Genomic DNA, 19,273 nt, shown 5'->3' on the forward strand with positions numbered 1-19,273 from the left:
TTATTTGGAACTTAGAAGCATATGAGATGAGAAACGCGGTTTTCGAGATGAAAATATATTTTTAAGTAGTTGGCAAAATCGTCAAATACGACCCCGCCCCCCTCCTCCCCCGGTGAATTTTACTTAAATGCACAACTGATTATGTGCAAAATACTAATTATCAATTATTACAAACTAATTATCAATTATTACAACTGTTATTCAGAAAAATTTAGAGAAAATAGCTTCCAAGTTCCCGATCAATCATTCAATTAATGCTAAAATTAGCTATTTTAAAAAAAAGATTATTTGCTCTTTTTTAATAAAATATTATTAATCGGTTTTAATAAAGTAGATTATTATTTAAATTAGTATTTGATTTTTTACTTTGAGCAAATAATTAATAAAGTCATTAAACTTAATTTTTCAGTTGAAAATAAACTATAAATGTTTATTATTTTTCTTAGAATTAATTAATATTTTATCACTAGAATGTTTTTTAAATTAATCGGAGACGCCGGTTTTCCCTGGAAGTGGATGCCTGAGCCGAATGTTATTTCCTGTCTGCTACCCTGACGATTGCTCTCAATGAACTTTCCCATTTTGCATAGGCACGTGCAACCAGTTTCACCACGTGGAACTTTTCAAAAGGCCCCCCCCCCCCCCCCGAATCCCGAATGGTGCTAGCCCAGTTGCTCTCTTCTCTACCATTTTGAACTTTTCAATGGCAACCCACGCTCTGAACCCCGAATGGTGCTAAAAATTGCGCCAAGCTAAGGCGCCAGATTTTTAAGCTTAGAAATTTACTCTTGAAAACAGCCTTGAATGTCCGAGCACCTAAGCCCCTCCCTTCAAACCCTACGTAGAGTTGGAAGACACCCGATTGGTCAATCGTGTTTCCGGTCCGTTGGGCGGAGTCCCCCGCGGAGAAATTTTTGAACCAAATGGGAAAACACCGAAAAAATATTGGACTTCATATTCGAATTCAGTTTTGCGTTGTTTCGGTTTCACTGCGAAGTTTCAAGGTGTACGAGTACTTTTGGGAGCCACTGTAAATCGAAATCAAATTTTATGTTAAGTTCTATGATAGCTGAAATTTCGGTTTAATAAAACATACATACAAACGGAAAAGTAAGTTAACTTCAAATTTTCTCTTTGGTTCTTTACCTTATCAGAATTTTCTAAATTTAGGATCCAAAGTTAGATTTGCTATAAACGCTACAAATTAATTTTTCCGCATTACCTCAAATTAAAAGTATTATGCACATCAACAAAAAAACTGTATCACTTTTCTTTATTAAGAACGAAAAGCTTACTATCAGAAAGAAAATCTCAGCTTTTCTGTAGCAATAAAAATCGCCTGAGCAACAAAAATCAAACAACGTTTAAAATAAAATAAATAGAATTATTGTATTTACTTTGTTACTTTCTTCTATATCTAATATATAGAAGAAAGTATTGGATTCGTGCAAATTTTCGAATTTCGAATTTTGACGGATTCGAACGTTTTGAGGTGTGCTGAGTCCATTTCGACTATTTTTGGAAAATGTCTGTCTGTCTGTGTGTGTGTATGTGTGTGTGTCACGTCTGTGTGTGACCAGTTTTTTGTGGCCGCTCTACAGCAAAAACTACCGCATGAAATCGAACGAAATTTGGTACACATATGTGCCGCTATGTGAACTTGTGCCCATTGGTTTTTGGCGCGAATCCCTCCAAGGGGGGTCTAGCAATGGGACGTTTTTTGAGTTACGCGTGCTTGCTATTCCTCAGGAAGTAACTGGCGTAATCAAACAAAATTTGGTCCATATGTTGCCATTAACAGGAACAGGTGCTGATTCAATTTTGGTGTCAATAACTCAAACGCGGGTTGAGCTATAGAACGTTTTTTGTCGTCAATTGTGACTGCTGTATCTCAAGAAATAATGAACGGAATGAAAGAAAAATTTATCGGCAAGTAGCCCTTAGTATGTATAAGAGCTGATTTTATTTTGGTGTCAACAGCTAAAAAGGGGGTAGCGCAATCACCCGTTCTTTTTTTCCATTGTGAGTGCCCTATCTCAAGAAGTAATGCTGCGTTCTGGTTGAAATTTGGAATATATGTGAATCCATATGCAAACAGGCTTTGGTTCAATTTGGACGCCAATCGCTCCAAGAGGTGTTGATTTATTTATTTTTTTTGCGAATAAAAATAGCTTTATTAATGCAACAATAAGAAAGATAAATCGTAATAGATTGTCGTCTGCGTATTTCTCGTGATTATAATTGTATGGAAATGATCGGAAATATTATCTCAATGATTTAAAATTTTTAACTGTTGCCATCTTATGTTTGTTACTAAATAAAATATTTGTAATTAATTTAAGCAAGGCTTTTAAAATAACTTTTCATTTTTCGCTTTTTGTTTTGCTTTTGCAATAATTCAGACATTGGAATGGTCGTCAAGTTTTTTCATGTGAAATTTTGTTTTTGTTGGGAATATTGCTTCCTCATCAAGCATGGGGAGGGATCAGAAAAAAAAAAGAAAAATATAGAAGAAAGTTTCGTGATGGCCACAACATACTAGTTTTTTAATAGCTTCAGCTGCAGTGTCCGGCTTTGCACAGTCCATCTCGAAAATAAAAGTTACGTCAAGTGACGCGTGTTCAACAATCAGGCCTCAATTAGAGAAAAAAAATATTGTGAATTTCCCGTCAAAATAATCATTTTTTTTCTTAAAGAAAGAAAAGGGCAAATCAAAAATGCCCGAATAAATTAGACGCTACCCTCCATAAATACAACTAAAACCTTTGATTATCTTCTGCTGGCAGTACAAAAAAAAAAAAAAAATCGCCAAATAATATTCAAAAGGGGACATTTTTACCTCAAAAGAAAAACAAAATTTTATTTATTCACAGTCGAGAAAAAAAAAGAGTGGAAAACTTCTGAATGGTTTTATTCACACTAATTTAAAATGAGATCGCGCAAACGATCTCCGACATGACAATGCTGCTCCATTAGACTTAAAAATACTAAAACTGTTCTTCTGGTGTATTTAAACTTTTTTTCTTTTTAATTCGAAGGAAGTAACTACTCTAGAGGTATTTTTAGCGGGCTTTCGAATGGCACTAAAATCGAACTGGTCGGACAATTATTTGGGATAAAAAGAACCGTTTAATGCCATTTTTAGACCCTAAAAATAAAATTCGAACGGTTCGGTAGTTTTTTGGCGTTTGAAAACCACCTACGTTCCTTCTCGAGTGCCTAAGTACCTCCCTTCCAAGACGAGATCCGACGTAAACTGTGGATTTGTATAAGGAACATACACACATACATATAAATACACACATATATATATATATTCTTTGCTTTATTTACAGTGGCTCCCAAAAGTGTTCGTACACCTACGACTTTCAATGAAATAGGACTTTATGCATTGGTTAGAATTTATATTTCGGAATGGGTATTTAATTATAAGATGTGTGATAAATTTTTAATAAAACTACATTACTTTTTTTTAAAAAAAATTAAAATTTAATTTTTTAAAAATCAGAAACCAAAAAGTGCCGGAAATTGTATTTCTTAAAAGTCTTCGTACACTTTAAAAAATGTCTATCTATTATTGAATAATCTAACCTTTTATTAAGTTATTATTTAGTAAAATATTATACAGTTTCAACAACACCTTTTAAACGTCTGGGAATAGATTTCATTCTTTTTTCTTCCTTTTTTTTTTTTTTTGCATAATTTCTGAATAAGTGTTCAACCACACTTCGAGCCTTACTTTTCTAGCTCTATTTTCGTTTCAAAGCCGTATTTTTCGTAATCTATCCTCCAGATATCTCTAAATATGTTACATTAAGTTCAAATCTTTAGATTGAAGGAGTTTTCTAAATTTTAAGACAATTATTAGGCTCAAGACGCAAGCGTTGAAAACCGTGTGCTTCTTATCGTTATCTTGATAAATATAATCGTGCACTTAAAAAATATATATATATTTTAAAAAATATTAATTTTTTGTTTTTCTCTTTATTTCATCAAGTTTAATCCCTATTAGTAAAACGCGCCCCTAATACTAGCTAAATGCATGGAGGTGGCTCTAGCATCAAGAACTGAAAATGGCGTCGATCAAAAAAACTCCCAAGGGCTACGCGAGAGGGTTTTAGGGTGAACCTCCCAGAACCCTTGCTTTCGATGCATATTACCAATCTATATACGGAAGTTTCCATCCACATGAGAACTGTCATGAACCCCCCTCTTCTCCCCTCATCCCTTCGCCCGGCCCAAAATTTCAGTTCTGGCTGCGTTGAAAAAAATTTGCGAACTTGAAAATCGTCTAAATCTTTTCAGAACTACGAAAAGTGCAGAGAATGTTTTAACCAGTGGTTCCCAAGCTTTTTGAGCCCATTGCCTCCCTCTAGAGAATGACTGACACCTATTTCCCCCTTCACCCCCTTCTTCCTCGAAAGAATTACAAATTGGCGCTAGTAAACATTGATTATTTTTGAAAACATAAATGACTAATTCATATTTGAAGGAAAATGTATATGATTAAGCAATTTTGTCCAATCACTCTTAAACTTCATTAAAATTAATATAAATAAAATTACTTTTCTTGCGTTTTTCTTTCCTTTCTTCTCCAAAATATACCGATTGATATTTGAAGGATAATACTTAACTAAAATAATGGACGTGCTTTTAAAAAATAGCAGTTTTTTTATGAAATTATTTTCTTTTTTAAATTGGAATCCGAGGGATATGAAGAGGGAAAAAAAGACAAGAAGCTGAAAATTCATAAACTTTGAGACGAATGATGAAACACACCCCTAAAGGTGACGGGGCTCCGAGGGAAGATGAGGAAGCTTCTAAACTTTAAGGTAGGCGAACACCCTAATTTCGGGGGGGGAAATCAATTTTTAAAGAAATTTAAGGACCCCCAGTAGTGTTCTTCTTTCTAAATCCGCAACTGTTTTTTAAATCGGTGAATTATTGAGAAAACTAGAAGAAAACTATCAAACTCAAATGCATTGCTAAAACTGAAATTTATTTTTTCTTTCTTGATTTTCTCATAGCCACGTTTTTAAAGTTTTTATTTACGCCAACAGCTCTAGCGAAAAAAGTATCAACTCAAAAGATTTGAAATTCAACCAAAATAGTAGTTGAACATATTACTGTGATATAAACCTTAAAAAGTTAATGTATATGCGATATTTGGTTTTTAAATAACGATCAATTAAGCTTAGAGGGGAAAAAGCACGTTTCTCGGATGAAATTTTCATAATATTCAACCATAAAACCTGTTTTTTTGTTACTCATTTCCAAATTGGTGAGTGATATCACTCTCTGGTATCTAACGTAGAGATCGATATAAAAAAAAATTTTAATTATGAAAACGTGGAAGTGTTGAGAAAATGGTAGTTTTTGCTAAAAATATGGCTTTTTTATTTAAAAAAAAACATTGAAAGCTATTTTTTCAACAAATAAGTAGTCAAAATGTGTTATCTATGTCATATTCAATAATCGTATAAAATTTTAGAAAAGTACAATGAATATCGAAGAAAAACATTTACGGGGTTCGCCTACCTTAATTTGCTTTTTTTCAAACTTGTGATTCCTTCAGTAAGTTACCGCCCAATAGCCAGGGCTAAAGCAGAATTACATGAAATACACCGCCAGCTCAGTCATTTCCAGCCGAGGACTGTAGTTTCGTGCTTATTAGCACTCATCAGCCCGGCATAGGAAAGTGACTGAGCTGGAGATGGAAAACCTCTTAAGGAAGCCAAGAGTGCACAACAAACTGGTAGCTAATATAGAATTAGCGCAGACCAGACGACCAGATTCCTTGTCTAAATTCTGAATATTTGTATACGTTTCGTATAAGTTTTCAATTTCAGTATTCCCTGTATTTTTAATGCTATTATTACGTCTTTTAAACAGTGGCGGATCGTGGGATGGGCCAGAGGGGGCCCGGTCCCTCTCACTTTTTTCAGACCATAATTTATAACTTTTTATTTATTTTCCTTTTTTCTTGCGCGTATGTGCTTGAAATTTAAAAAAAAAAAATGGATTGATGTGCGGGAGAGGAAGGGGGTTCAGGAAATATTTTCAAAGATTTACTTTGTTGCATTTCCCCCCTGAAGTGTCAATTTTAATATTCTCAACGTTTCCTTCAAGAAAGATTGACGCGAAGCCGGCCGATTACTAACGCTAGACATTTTCCCCAGGGCTTGGGGGCTTATTACGAGCTTTTCTCCGTTATCGCAAAAAATCGTTTTTGTTCGCAATTCGAATCTTTGACTTTGAACAAGTTTGAACCTTTCAACTCGTATCAAGAACTACTGTTTCCATTTGCGTACTAAACTTTTACCAGGTAAGTTAATTTTTAAAAAATTCTATTCAATTTTAAAGCGAAGAAAATTTTGCTAGCGAAAGAGCATTTTGCTCTTTGAAATTTTAATTCGAAAAAAATAATGATATTAAGATAAATCTTTCTTCCTTCTTTTTTCTCGACTTCGTCTGAAAATAAAAGAGTGTCTCCTCCAAATCCTCCCTCCCGCCAAAACTTTTCAACTTTCGTTTCCAGATCTTCAATTTCGAAAAAATTTCCAGGGAAAGTCTCCGAATACCATCAACATCGCTTAAAATTGCGTTCAAAAATCGCTTAAAATATCGTTTTTAAGCTTCAATTTTGAAAGATTGTTGTCCCTAATGTTACCAAATATGTTTACCAAAAATCGTGTTTTTAAGACTTTATTTCCAGAAATTATACGAGCAAGGGCCTCCGAACCGCCTTTCTGTAATATCCAAAAAAAAAGAAGGGGGGGGGGTTACAACCACTTATGAAAAATGGGAGTGAAATAGTCTCTGGAACCCTCCTCATAATATCATAGAATATTGTGCTTAAGTTTTTAGGACTTCAATTTCGAAAAAAAATCCAGGGAAGAGCGCCAGAACCCCTTCCCGTAAAAGTCTTCAAAGTTTGTCTACAATTGCGTTTTTGGAACTGCAATTTCGGAAAATTGGAATGGGGAGGAGGAATTGATTTCTACTTATTTTTCAAAAAAAAAGGAAGGAAAAAAAAACTATGAGGGGAGGAGTTTCGAAGCTCCATCCCTTACCCTAACGTCAATAAATATAGCCTGTAACCGCGTTTTAAAACTTCAATTTCTACAAACTTGCGCAGTGTCCCCAGCACCGATCTTTCCCCTAACATCACCAAACACCGTCTAAAATTGCGTTTTTAAAACGACAAGTTTCAAAATTGAGTGATTTGATGAGCAAATTAAATCAATCAAATTGATGAGAATTTTTTCCTATCATGCCTCCTCCCCCCTCCCATTAAGAATTATTTTCTAGTTGCGCCACTGTTGTGTGTTGTGTTGTATGCACGTGTGTGCATATATCGTTACAAGATTTTTTTTTTAATTCAAAAATGTCTTTCCATCGTTACACAGAAATTATTACTTGTTTTGAATTCTGCTCATGTAGTTTAAAGAAAATGTAACAAGTTATCAACAATTTGAAGAAAATAATAAGAGTTCAATGTTTTTTTTTCTTTGTCTGCATAAAAGTTCTGAATCTGACCCATGTGCGCTGGCTGATTCATATGCAGAGGGGTACATCCGCATGAAAATCGCTGATATTTTTTTTACTAGTTTTTTTAATTTATTTATTTTTAGTTTTTTTTTTTTAATTTAGTTTATCTATATTTTCATTCTATTTATTTTAAAGCGAATATTGAGATATATTTTCATCTTTATTGAAGTTAATTAATTTATAATTTTTACATGTTTCTCTGATTACAATATTTTTGCACATTTGTAATTTGGTCTTGCTTAAAATAAAATAAATTTTACCCATTCAAAATAATTAGTTATTAAAAGATTCAAAATAGCTTTTAAAAATTTATTTGTTTTGAAAAGCCAGGTGGTGAAAGTGCCTCCCTTGCAGCCTCTTACTGGTGCTGCAAGGGAGGCGTACTGCAGTGCCGGAAAGCGCACTGGGCATAAACGAGATATTAATAATTTTTGTGATGTATTCTGTTGTTTTTCCTTATTTGATTACGTAAATTTCATTTTTGAAAGTCGGGGGGGGGGGATGAAAGTGCACCACCCTGCTGGCAATCGTAGAAATAAACATGATGTTAATATATTTCGTGATTTAGTTAACAGTTTAAGAATTTTGTAGCTTATCCTGTGTTTAAAATGAATTTAATTTTATTTATTTAACACAAATAATTATTTTAAGAAAGTTTAAACATTTAAAAAATATTTTTAAAAAAAGTTCTTTTTATTTTTTGAAAAACCGGGGGGGGGGGGGGGCAGCGAGTGCACCCATGATCCGGCCCCCTCACTTTTTCAACGTACGAGCTGCCGCTGCTTTTAAACACTCATCCCGCTCGCATCGTCCCTCACGAATTTATCACCCCATTAATAAGCCAAATAGCCCTTTAGGGCTCTAGGTTGGGAACCACTGTATAAACGTTGTGGGAAAACTTTTTGAGAAAAGAATCAAAATTAGATTTAAAAAAAAAAATTTTGTTCATTTCTGCAGCAGCTTTTTATTTTTTTTTTTTCTTTTTACTTGTCATCAGTGCAAAACTTCATAAACACTTCGAATATTAGATCACGTAGTATCTAAATATAGTACAGCATTGAAATGTATTGAAACACTAGATTAAATATAGATCAATATTGATCGACATCCAAATAACCAACTTACTCCCTATCCAGAACAAGGTTGCCATGTTTGACTAATATTAGCCAATTTGGCTATTTTTGATCACACTTGGCTGGAAAAAATTCAAAAGCATCTGCCAAAACGGAGTTTCTTTGCAAGAAAGCTCGCGTTATTGTTATTATTGTAATTAATGTAAATTATTTATTTCGCTGTTTTGAAATTTCGACATTTTTGCTCTGCTACAACTTTTGACCATTTAGTTTCTGAACAATGCAAATGGGCTGGAGGTAACAAAAAGGCATGAATACAATTAAGAAATGTAGAAGTCATTGCCCAATAGATTTGCAAAAAAATAAAACATTACTTAAAAGTATGGTTGAAGAGAAAGATTTCCAAAACACCGAAAAAATCTTTTTTCGCCAAATTTAGCAAAGTGATTTGGCGGTTTTTATTTATTTTCATCCGGCAACCATGACCCAGAATTGATATGCGGAAAAGGGATTCCTTTCAACTGCAACATCAAAAGAAGCCTTTGTGGATCATTAACATCATTCCGAAAGGTGCATGCTTATTTTCTTTAAAGAACAAAAATAATAGGCTGAAAAGGGGTGTTGGGCTACCACGTGACCACAGTCAGAGAGAGATCGTCTTTCGGAACTTTGGCTTCAAGCCATAAATTGGGCGGGAAAAATCGTAACACCGATATGGTTTCGATTGTTTTATGGATCATTGCAGAGGCAACATTCGGTGCTATTCATGGAGATTTGCCTACTTAAAATAAATGAAGATATGTATTGTGTTAGATTGAATCTAGTCTGGTCTTAGAGTGGAAAAGCATTGGAAATGAAATATATGGAAAGGTTCAATTTAGTTCAATCAAGGCAGCTCAATTGAAATTACGGGAATTGCTTTTAGTATGATTTGCTTTCATCGAGTTATTTTAATTCTGCGGTGGTTCGATATTTTTATTTGTATCTTGTGTTCTTATTTGCTCTTGACGGTTTAGCAAATTCTTTTGTTTTACTCATTGCTATCTTCTCCATCTAATTTTGTATTGATGAATAAAAAACATAGAGTGTTGTCCTCCATCTTATTTAATATTAATCAATTTAAAATTTAGAGCAGGGGTTCTCAAACGTTTTCTACTCGGTGCACCCTTTGAACAATTAGAATTTTCTTGCGGCACCCTAGTCCATATTAATTATTTGAGGTAAATGCGCAAGTTCGACAAATCGAACTACCTTAAGGTTCAAAACTGAAAATATTTCACCTTGAATATCATCATATGACTTATAATTACAAGTACTAAGAAAAACTCGAAACCAAATGGAAATTTAAGCTTCCATTGTGTTTCTCAGCAGGTTTAGCAAAAAAAAAGCGATTTAGCCTTTGTAAGAACATGGGTCCTAATAATGAGGACTCCGGACAAAGATTACTTCACGCAAAGTGGAAGACAAAAGCACCAGAACGTACTATCAAACAAAACGAAGTGAAAGAGTCTTTAATTTGAACCACGTTATTTGATAACCTCAAAATCACTACCGAAAATTCCATGTTTACTTCCATGGAAAGAATTACAATCAGTCGTCATATTCGGGGCAGTTGATAGTTCCTTATTTTATTTTATTTTATTTATTTTTTTTTTTTTGTCCCTCATGAGCGCAATTCGTTCATATATGTGCAGCATATGCAGCACATGATCATAACCTCCACCCGATAAAACGGTGTCATATCATAAGGACATGGAGGTGCTAAAAAGGCTAACCAAGGCCAACTATCAACTTTACTTTGTAATCAAATTCAGGGTTAGTCATACCTCCAAGAGCAAGGGCGCACCAATTCCCTATTACTACGAAGACCCCCCCTCCCCTCACCAATTGGGGAGCCCCATCAAAAAGAGGAGAAAATACCCCTTAAAACAACCGCTCCCACCTAAAAATTCCAATGGCGCAGTGAACAATTCGCGGCACTCCTCGCCTCTTCTTACGGCACCCAGTTTGAGAACCCCTGATATAGAGTGTTGTCCTCCGTCTTATTTAATATTAATTAATTTAAAATATAGAGTGTTGCAAATCTACACTGGTGTGCAAAAATTAAGGACGAAGTCGAAAAATTAGCATATCAGCTGAACGAAGAGGCAGAGCGGACAGAAAGACCAATCAGGAGATTAAGTAAGGTGATGTACGGTAGCACATGTGCAGATATGCAGGCAGACGCAATGGAGGAGTGTATGAGTAGTATGAAGCATGTTGTCGGTGTAAGATCAGTATTTCTGGCAAAGAGATTGCACGCCGTAAAGCAGTTAAAATAACAAAGAGTAGCTGCCTCAGCGAGAAATGGCGAATAATCAATCTGTTAGACGACATCTGGATGCTTTTACCCGAGGTCGAATCATTGGGAAGTTGGAGGAAGGCCGCAGTGTGACAAGTGTGGCTGCAGAGTTCGGAATTGCTCACAGCATCGTTTCACGACTTTGGAGACAATTTCAAACTACAGGAACAGCTATCCGGGGGTTCAGTAGTGGTCGTCCACGAGGAACCACACCCGCAGATGACCGGTATATTGTCTTACAGGCCAGAAGAAACAGGCGGCAGACAGCGGGAGAAATCGCTAGACACACGACACAGGCGACTGGACGACCGATATCGCGTTTTACCGTGGCCAGAAGACTGCACGGTGGTGGTCTGTTTGCACGACGCCCTATACGGTGTGTACCTCTAACGCCTGCCCATCGGAGAAGGCGTTCTCTGTGGTGCCGGGAACACCGGAATTGGGGAGACAATGAATGGGGACGAGTACTCTTTACAGATGGGAGCAGATTCAGTCTGAGTAGCGATTCTCATCGCATGCTCATCTGGAGAGAGCGGGGAAGCCCGCAATCATCCCTCGAACATCATTGAAAGGGACAGGTATGGAGGTTGCGGTGTTCTCGTTTGGGGAGGCATCATGCTTGGTAGTCGTACAGACCTTCACATCTTCGACGCATGTTCAGTCAACGGGACCCGTTATTGTAACGAGATTCTTCTTCCATATGTGCGTCTTTTTAGAGGCGCTATGGGTCCGCAGTTCCTTTTCATGGACGACAATGCACCATGTCATCGCACAGTAGCTGCCGAACAGCTCTTAGAGAGTGCGGATATTGAACGTATGGATTGGCTGGCTCGATCTCCGGATCTCAATCCCATCGAGCATTTATGGGATTTTCTAGGCAGACGCTTGGCAGCTCGTACCTTACCACCAGTAACGATTCGGGAGCTTCGATTGGCGCTGCAAGACGAATGGGCAGCAATGCCTCAACAACTCATTGACACCCTCATTCTCAGCATGGGCAGACGCTGTGAAACCTGCCTAGCAGTTGGGGGAGATCATATCCCCTACTAAAGACCGGATGTTTCTTGCTGGACCCCCATCACAGGGATGTTTCGGCCTTCAGTCGCATTGTGCTCCATGCTACTTTTTCAATAAAGCTTCTTTTTATCCCTCTGATTTCTCTTTTAGTAAGTGTTGCTTACATTACACATATCCTTACGTATTGGGGATCTTACGGTATTAAATGTGTTGATTTGGAAAGCTTTTGTACAAAGTTATATTGAAAAAATCGTCTCGTCCTTAATTTTTGCATACCAGTGTAATTTATCAATAAATTAAAAATATAAAATTGTTGTTTTCCATCCCATTTAATATTGATTGATTAAACTTATAGAGTGTTCTCCGACATCTAATTTAATATTGATCAGTTAAAAATATAGAGTGTTATCTTCCATCTAATTCAATATTGATCAGTTAAAAATATAGAGTGTTATCTTCCATCTAATTCAATATTGATCAGTTAAAAATATAGAATGTTATCCTCCATCCAATTTAAAATTGATCAGTTAAAAATACATAGTGTTGTCTTCCGTCTAATTTAATATTGATCCATTAAAAATATAGAGTGCTTTCTATCTAACTTATTATTAATCAGTTAAAAATATAAAGTGATGTCTTCTTCTAATTTAATATTGATTGATGGAAAATATCGAGTGTTGTCATTCATCTAATTTATTTTTGATCAATTAAAATATAAAGTGTAATCCTCCATCTAATTTAATATTGCTCATTTAAAATAGAGTGTTGTCCTCCATCTTATTTATTATTGATCAGTTTAAAAAAAATGTTTTCCTCCGTGAGCAATTAAAAATATAAAATATTGTTCATCTAGTTTAATATTGGTAACTAGATTATCGTCCTCGATCTGGTTTTGTCTTGATCAGTTAAAAACATAGATTGAGAACTTTACATATCTGTTTTAAATTGGATCAATAAAAGTAAAGGGTGTCAAAATTAACGCAAGATTTGAATTTGCCGCCATTTTTGCAATAAATTGTGGGCAATCTTGAAAAAAGAACAATTTGGCAGCTGAGGGTCTAGGGTTATTACAAATGGAGCGTTTTCGATTCTATAATGCGTTTTCATTATCGAACAATTATTTGAAAAATAATGAAAGTTTGGGCGGGTCAAGCAGTTTACTGTTATTTGCGCTCGATATCGCAATTAGGTAATGCGCGGGTGGTTGTGGGATTGCTGACATAGACGTTTGACTTCAAATAACCCCATAGGAAGAAGTCTAATGATGTAAAATCACACGATCTAGGGTACAATTCGTATCACCGAAACGAGAGAGTACACGAACAGGAAATTCCTTATGCAGTCATTGAATTGTTTCGCTGGCTGTATAATAGCATAACACTCCATTTTTACTAACCCTAAACTCCCAGCTGTCAAATCGTTCTTTTTCCGTGGCTGCCAACAATTTACAGCAAAAATTGTGGCAAATTCAAATCTTGCGTTAATTTTGGGACACCCTTTATAAATGTATCTTTGCCTGCCAACTTTAAAATATATTCTTAACAAGTTAAGTAAGAAAATATTTCGCGTTCATTATCAGGTTGAAGGTAAATGATGATTTCTAACATTTTTGCATTGTAACACCATGATTCGATAGTATAACGTTTGGTGCAGGACGAAAATAATATTTTCAAAGTTGCGGCGCCTGCTACGATGAAAAAAGATGAAATTATCTATTTGCCAAAGTTTTCACGCAACTTTAACTTATTGTTTCTTTTAATTTTTCATTCAACAGCTTACACGGGGATGCCCTAAACTTTAATTTTTGGGAAGGCGGAAACTCTCAATTTTTCCGAATGGAATTCCAACTTTCGCCGAATGATGATTATTTTGCAGAATGAAATTCCAAATCGTTCGGAGTGGAACTCAAAATTTTGCCGAATATAACACCAAACGTCGCCGAATGATGATAATATCACCGAATAGAGCTCCAAATTTTGATGAATCGCCAGGTGCCATTCATTAATTACGCAAGGATGATTTTGGAAATTTTTTACCTCCTCCCATATGTAAGGGTACATAAGATTTTTCAAACCCCTCCCCCTATTCTTGCGTAAGATTCCATTTCGTTTTTCAAAATAATAAAATAAGGAATCTTACATCACTGGAATCGTTATTAAATTCAATATTATTTTATAAAACCTTTTTGTGCAAAGAAATATTTACTAAAAAGTTGAAATCTAGACTGAATGTTTTTTCGACATTTTTTTTTTGGTATAAGATGCGATACTAATCTTTATTAATAATAAAGCTGAAAGTCTCTCTGTCCGGATCTCTCTCTCTCTCTCTTTCTGTCAGGATCTCTCTCTGTCCGGATCTCTGTCTGTCTGTCAGGATCTCTCTCTGTCCGGATTTCTGTCTGTCTGTCAGGATCTCTCTCTGTCCGGATTTCTGTCTGTCTGTCAGGATCTCTGTGACGCGCATAGCGCGTAGACCGTTCTGCCGATTTTCATGTAATTTAGCACAAAGTTAGTTTGTAGCATGAGGGTGTGCACCTCGAAGCGATTTTTCGAAAATTCGATGTGGTTCTTTTTCTATTCCAATTTTAGGAGAAAAATTATCATAAGATGGACGAGTAAATTACGAAATTATCATAACGTGGAACCGTAACATGGGCACAAGCCAATTGGTGAGAAAATTCACCATACATTATTTGTAAATATACAGGCGAACCAAAAGACCTTTTAATTTTCTATTACCGGCAAAGCCGTGCGGGTACCAGTAGTTAAACATAAAACATGCCATACAAAGTGCGATTCTTATATTATATTTTACACTATTAATTCTTTGTAAAACAAATAAAAAACGTCTCCAACTTACCTTCCAGACGTAAATGAAATATGACCCCTGCCAAACCATTTGACCGCGCGACTTCTGATATAAAATATCGACTTGGAAAATATTACGAAAGAATGGGTTTGACCCCCCCCCCCCAAGTAAGGGTATGTAGAGATTTTTCCAGATCCCCCTCCCCCTCGGGACCCTTACGTAATAATTGAACGGCCCCTCAGACAAAATTTACCGAAAAAGGAAATTTTTGGAGGGTCACCGTGACCACCCGTGACCTCCCATTGGGGAGCCCTTGAGCCCACAGAGGGGGGGGGCGGATAGAGTACTAGATTATATCCACTATAAAAAGCCAAATGGTTTTGTTAAGGTTTATTACAATATTCTTTTTTTTTTTCCAGACAATCAAAGGCTATCGGCGGTCTTTTCCAAAACTCGTCCTAACATGGATCGGCGTCCTGCTTTCTGGTGGTCTCCTATTGGTTGCAATGTCTTGGAGGCGGAGAATCCTGATGTGCTGCACACACAAAAGATGCCCTCTGGAAGAGGCAGAAAAAGTACTATTAGTGGTAAGGAAAGTATTTTCTGTGTGCCGAACAAACAGATTTTTTTTAAACTTATTTAAAAACCAGAAAATCATCCGTCAAGCAGGGTTGGCAAGGTTTTGGACACTACGGTAAAAGCCACGGTAAAAAATCTGTTTTTTCCATCCTGTCCGAAACCCTTGTGTCCAAAACTGTCCAAAAGTATCCAAAACTATGTTTTTAGAAAAATTGTATTTTGTGAAAAAAACATTAAAAACAGAATAAAATGTATTAAAGTAATGCTTTAGATTGAACATTTATTAAATAAGAACATTCAACTTATTTGTGCAGCTGATTTTAATCTAGTTACATAGAAGTTGAATTCTTGATTACAATTTCAATTTGTATGCATGAGTCTATTTTATTTTTTATTTATTATTTTTTTGGTAATAGTAACCAAATTTCCCTATGTTTATGCATGTGTACAAATGAAAGCAAGATCGGCAAGGTTTTTACCATCCTGTTTAAAACCCTTGTGTCCGAAAGTGTCCAGAACTATTTTTTGGAATATTTAATACATTTATTCAATGTGAATATTCAAGTATATATATATATATATATATATATATATATATATATATATATATATATAGTATATAACTTATTTATGCAGCTGATTTTAATCTAGTTACGTAGAAATTAAATTCTTCATTAAAAATATTAATTTGTATGCAGGAGTTTTTTTTTTTTCATTAACCAAATTTTTCGACATTTATGCATGTGTGCAAAAGAAAGTGTTCAAAATATAGTTCAGTAAATGATTTAAATGTAATAAATTACAAATTTTTGTAGTTACAGAATGTATTATATTAAAAATAGGAGCTAAAAAAGGAATAGCACAAGAGTTTTATAATTAAGTGTTTAATCATCAATTTCTTGTTCTTTAATCTATGATTAAAAAAATAATTTTCATTAAAACATGTAAAAATTATTTGCAAAAACCATAAAAAAAAAACTAAGCTTTTTTTTTCACCTCAATATTTATTGCACATTTAATAACATTCCTTTGAGTTATAAATGGAACTGAAATTAGTTGTCTTGGTAGTATTGTGTATTTCTTTTCAAACTCTACCAACTGGAACATAAGGAAGTTTTTATGTACTAGTTACTGGCATTTTTTTAAGTAAAATATTTTTTAAATAAACATTTCGAGAAAAATATTATCAAATACTCATTAATTAAACCTCATTAATATCTATATTTATGCATTACGAAAATTGCATTAAAACAAATTGATTAGATTACACCCCTTTAGCATAGTTTTGGACAGTTTAAGACAGTTTCGAACATTTTTGGACAGTTTTAGACAGTCCAAAACCCAACCCTGCCGTCAAGGTATGACGGGTGAAAGTTGCTTTTGCATTTGAGCGAAGCCATTGTCTGTTCGGTGATATTTTGATAGTTGAAATTGTTACCCTAACTCCAGTGGATTAACCCTGAACTCCAGTAGGTAGCGCTCATTGTTGACCATTTTATCGTTTCTTCATTCCCTGAAATGACAAAGTTGTAATTTCGATGTCCCGCAAAGGAATAAGCGTGGACTGTATAACTTTATGTAACTATTTTATTTTATCTTAAGTCAGCAGACTATTAGCACTATCAGCATAAAAACAGAAGTCACAGCTACATTTCACATAAAAAAGGGTTGAATGACGAAACACATGGCTTGCCTATTCCCTATTCCCTATTCAAGAGTCACAACTGACTTCAACTGCATTTATGTCGAGGACTGCATACTAAGTGCCTTGCCTCCATTGTTTTTTATATACCGATAGATGGCAGCACCATCACCGGATCGAGCAGTTATTGAGAATTTAGAACTAGTCCAAGAGCTAATAGCTACCTGGTACTAGCACCCCCAGAGGTATCGTTTCACTTGGAGGACATTGAGACCACGAGCATATTTAACGTCGCCCAGTCCCCTTTAATGACGACGGTGGGTCTTCGACCAGCAAGGATCGAACCACATGGCTTGCAATGCTGAAAAAGTTCTTACAGTTCGTTGCCAATCGGTAATAAGAAAAACAATAAATAAATGCAAAGGCTTTGCACAACTATCGGGGGAAAGTTGAATATTTCTTTTAGACCATCAACAACGTTTTACCAGTAAAACAGTTATCTGCCGGATCGAGTTCAACCTTGTCACAGTAAAGCCTTTTCCCTGCATGTACATTACCAAAATATATTATCAAATTTTCATGCCGTGGCGCGAGTTTCAGTGTTGAAACACGATCAGCGGCTATTATTTATGTGAGGATTGAATAAATACCTTTGAGCTAGGAAAGTGAAAGAAAATAAAACATAATAAATAGACTCACATTTTCAAGATGCTGCATACACGTGTTTTGGGGTTATAAGGAATCCATTTTCCAGGGCAAAAGAAGTGAGCGTAGGGTTTTCTTATAACCTCAAAAAACGTGCATGGAGTTTCTTGAAAATTTGTGCCATTGACGTTGTTTGATTTTCTTTTACACTAAGTAGTTTGTTTTTAACTCATACAGAAATTCAACTTGATTTCTAGAAAAAGAGATCTATGCTAAGAATAAAAAGTTTATATTATATATGACAGTTTCTTCGAAATTTTAAAGATGAATTTCTTTTAATGGTATTCGAAAATATTTCATTAGCAATGCTCTTTCTAAGACTTGATTCGAAAAGGTGCTTTGGATAAATAATTTACGAAGACTAAAATATTCAAGTTTAAAAAAATAATAACAATAACAATTCTGCCGTAAGCAGGTAAAACTAATTTTTTCATTTTTCGTTTTTTGCATTTTTGTCATCTATTGTGAGTTGGCTTCGTTGTCGAGGGCGGATCCAGAAAATCTGTCAGAAAAAGAGTGTACTGAACCCATAGTTTACCTTTACGTAATCAAAGGTGTCTTACAGTTGTGTTTCTTTCGAAAAATATCCAAAGGAAGCCCTTGAACCTTCTCTGATATCGTCTAAAATTGAGGTTTTGGAACTTCAATTTCGAAAAAAATCCTGTAGAGAGTTCCGCTTTCTATCTCCACAGTAATAACAGATAGTCTGCGATGGCGTTTTCAAGACTTCAATACCGGAAGATTTGCGGGAAGGAGCTCCCTTTCTCCAAAACCTTCGAAAGTTATTTAAAATTGTCGTTTTTTTGAACTTTAATATCGAAAATATACCTGAAGAAAGTTTTGGAACTCGCTCGAGGAGGGGGTGACCGCCCCCATCGCCCCTCCCTTGTATCCACCCTTGTTTGTCGTACAAACTTGCTTGGCAGCGTCGTAATGATGTGATTAGGTTTAGTGTAGCCTTCCCAATTCTGCCAGAATAGATTTGATTCAAATATAGTATTATTATTAAAGGAAACGGTGAAAAGTGGAATACCACATTTTGTTCAAGAAAATGTTGAACATTAAATTGAAAATTTTCAGGTAACTGCAGACACGTATTCGCTTTGCTTGTCCTTGCCGCGAAGGCACGTTTTTCTCATTTCAGTAATTATAACCTTAAATTTAAAAAAGAAGCAAACAAAATGACTACCGTGGTTTGTAGATGGATGGTGTCAGAATAGCGTAATACCATTGACAGTCAAAAAAATAAAATAAACTGGTCTTCGACCAATCACAACTTACATACCTTCAGTTTTTTTTAGATATATATCATTTTTCTTATTTTAAGCCTGGTTACGCCATGCCGCTTCACCGCTGCTTCGCTGGGACTGATTGAAACTCGGGGATGTTAGGGTAAACTACGCATGCATCGCAATTTGCACACCATGCGGCGGCGTACGAATGCCTACCGGCTTTGTGTGACCTACTCGCGTTGTGCGACCTACCCGCTTTGGATCACCCTCCCTGTTCTTTTGAGACATTAAAAAACATCAATTATTTAATTGACGAAAAAGAAAG

General features: G+C 35.4%; 1 protein-coding gene across 1 annotated transcript in view; it reads left to right on the top strand.

The window, feature by feature from the left end:
* LOC129226965 (polyamine-transporting ATPase 13A3-like) overlaps positions 1-19,273 on the top strand; it is a 103,663-nt gene that overhangs the window by 46,558 nt on the left and 37,832 nt on the right. Inside the window, 1 exon segment of the mRNA XM_054861594.1 lies at positions 15,210-15,377. Coding sequence (XP_054717569.1) covers positions 15,210-15,377 — 168 coding nt within the window.

This window comes from Uloborus diversus, chromosome 7, assembly GCF_026930045.1.
Source record: "Uloborus diversus isolate 005 chromosome 7, Udiv.v.3.1, whole genome shotgun sequence".
Taxonomy (NCBI): Eukaryota; Metazoa; Arthropoda; class Arachnida; order Araneae; family Uloboridae; genus Uloborus; species Uloborus diversus.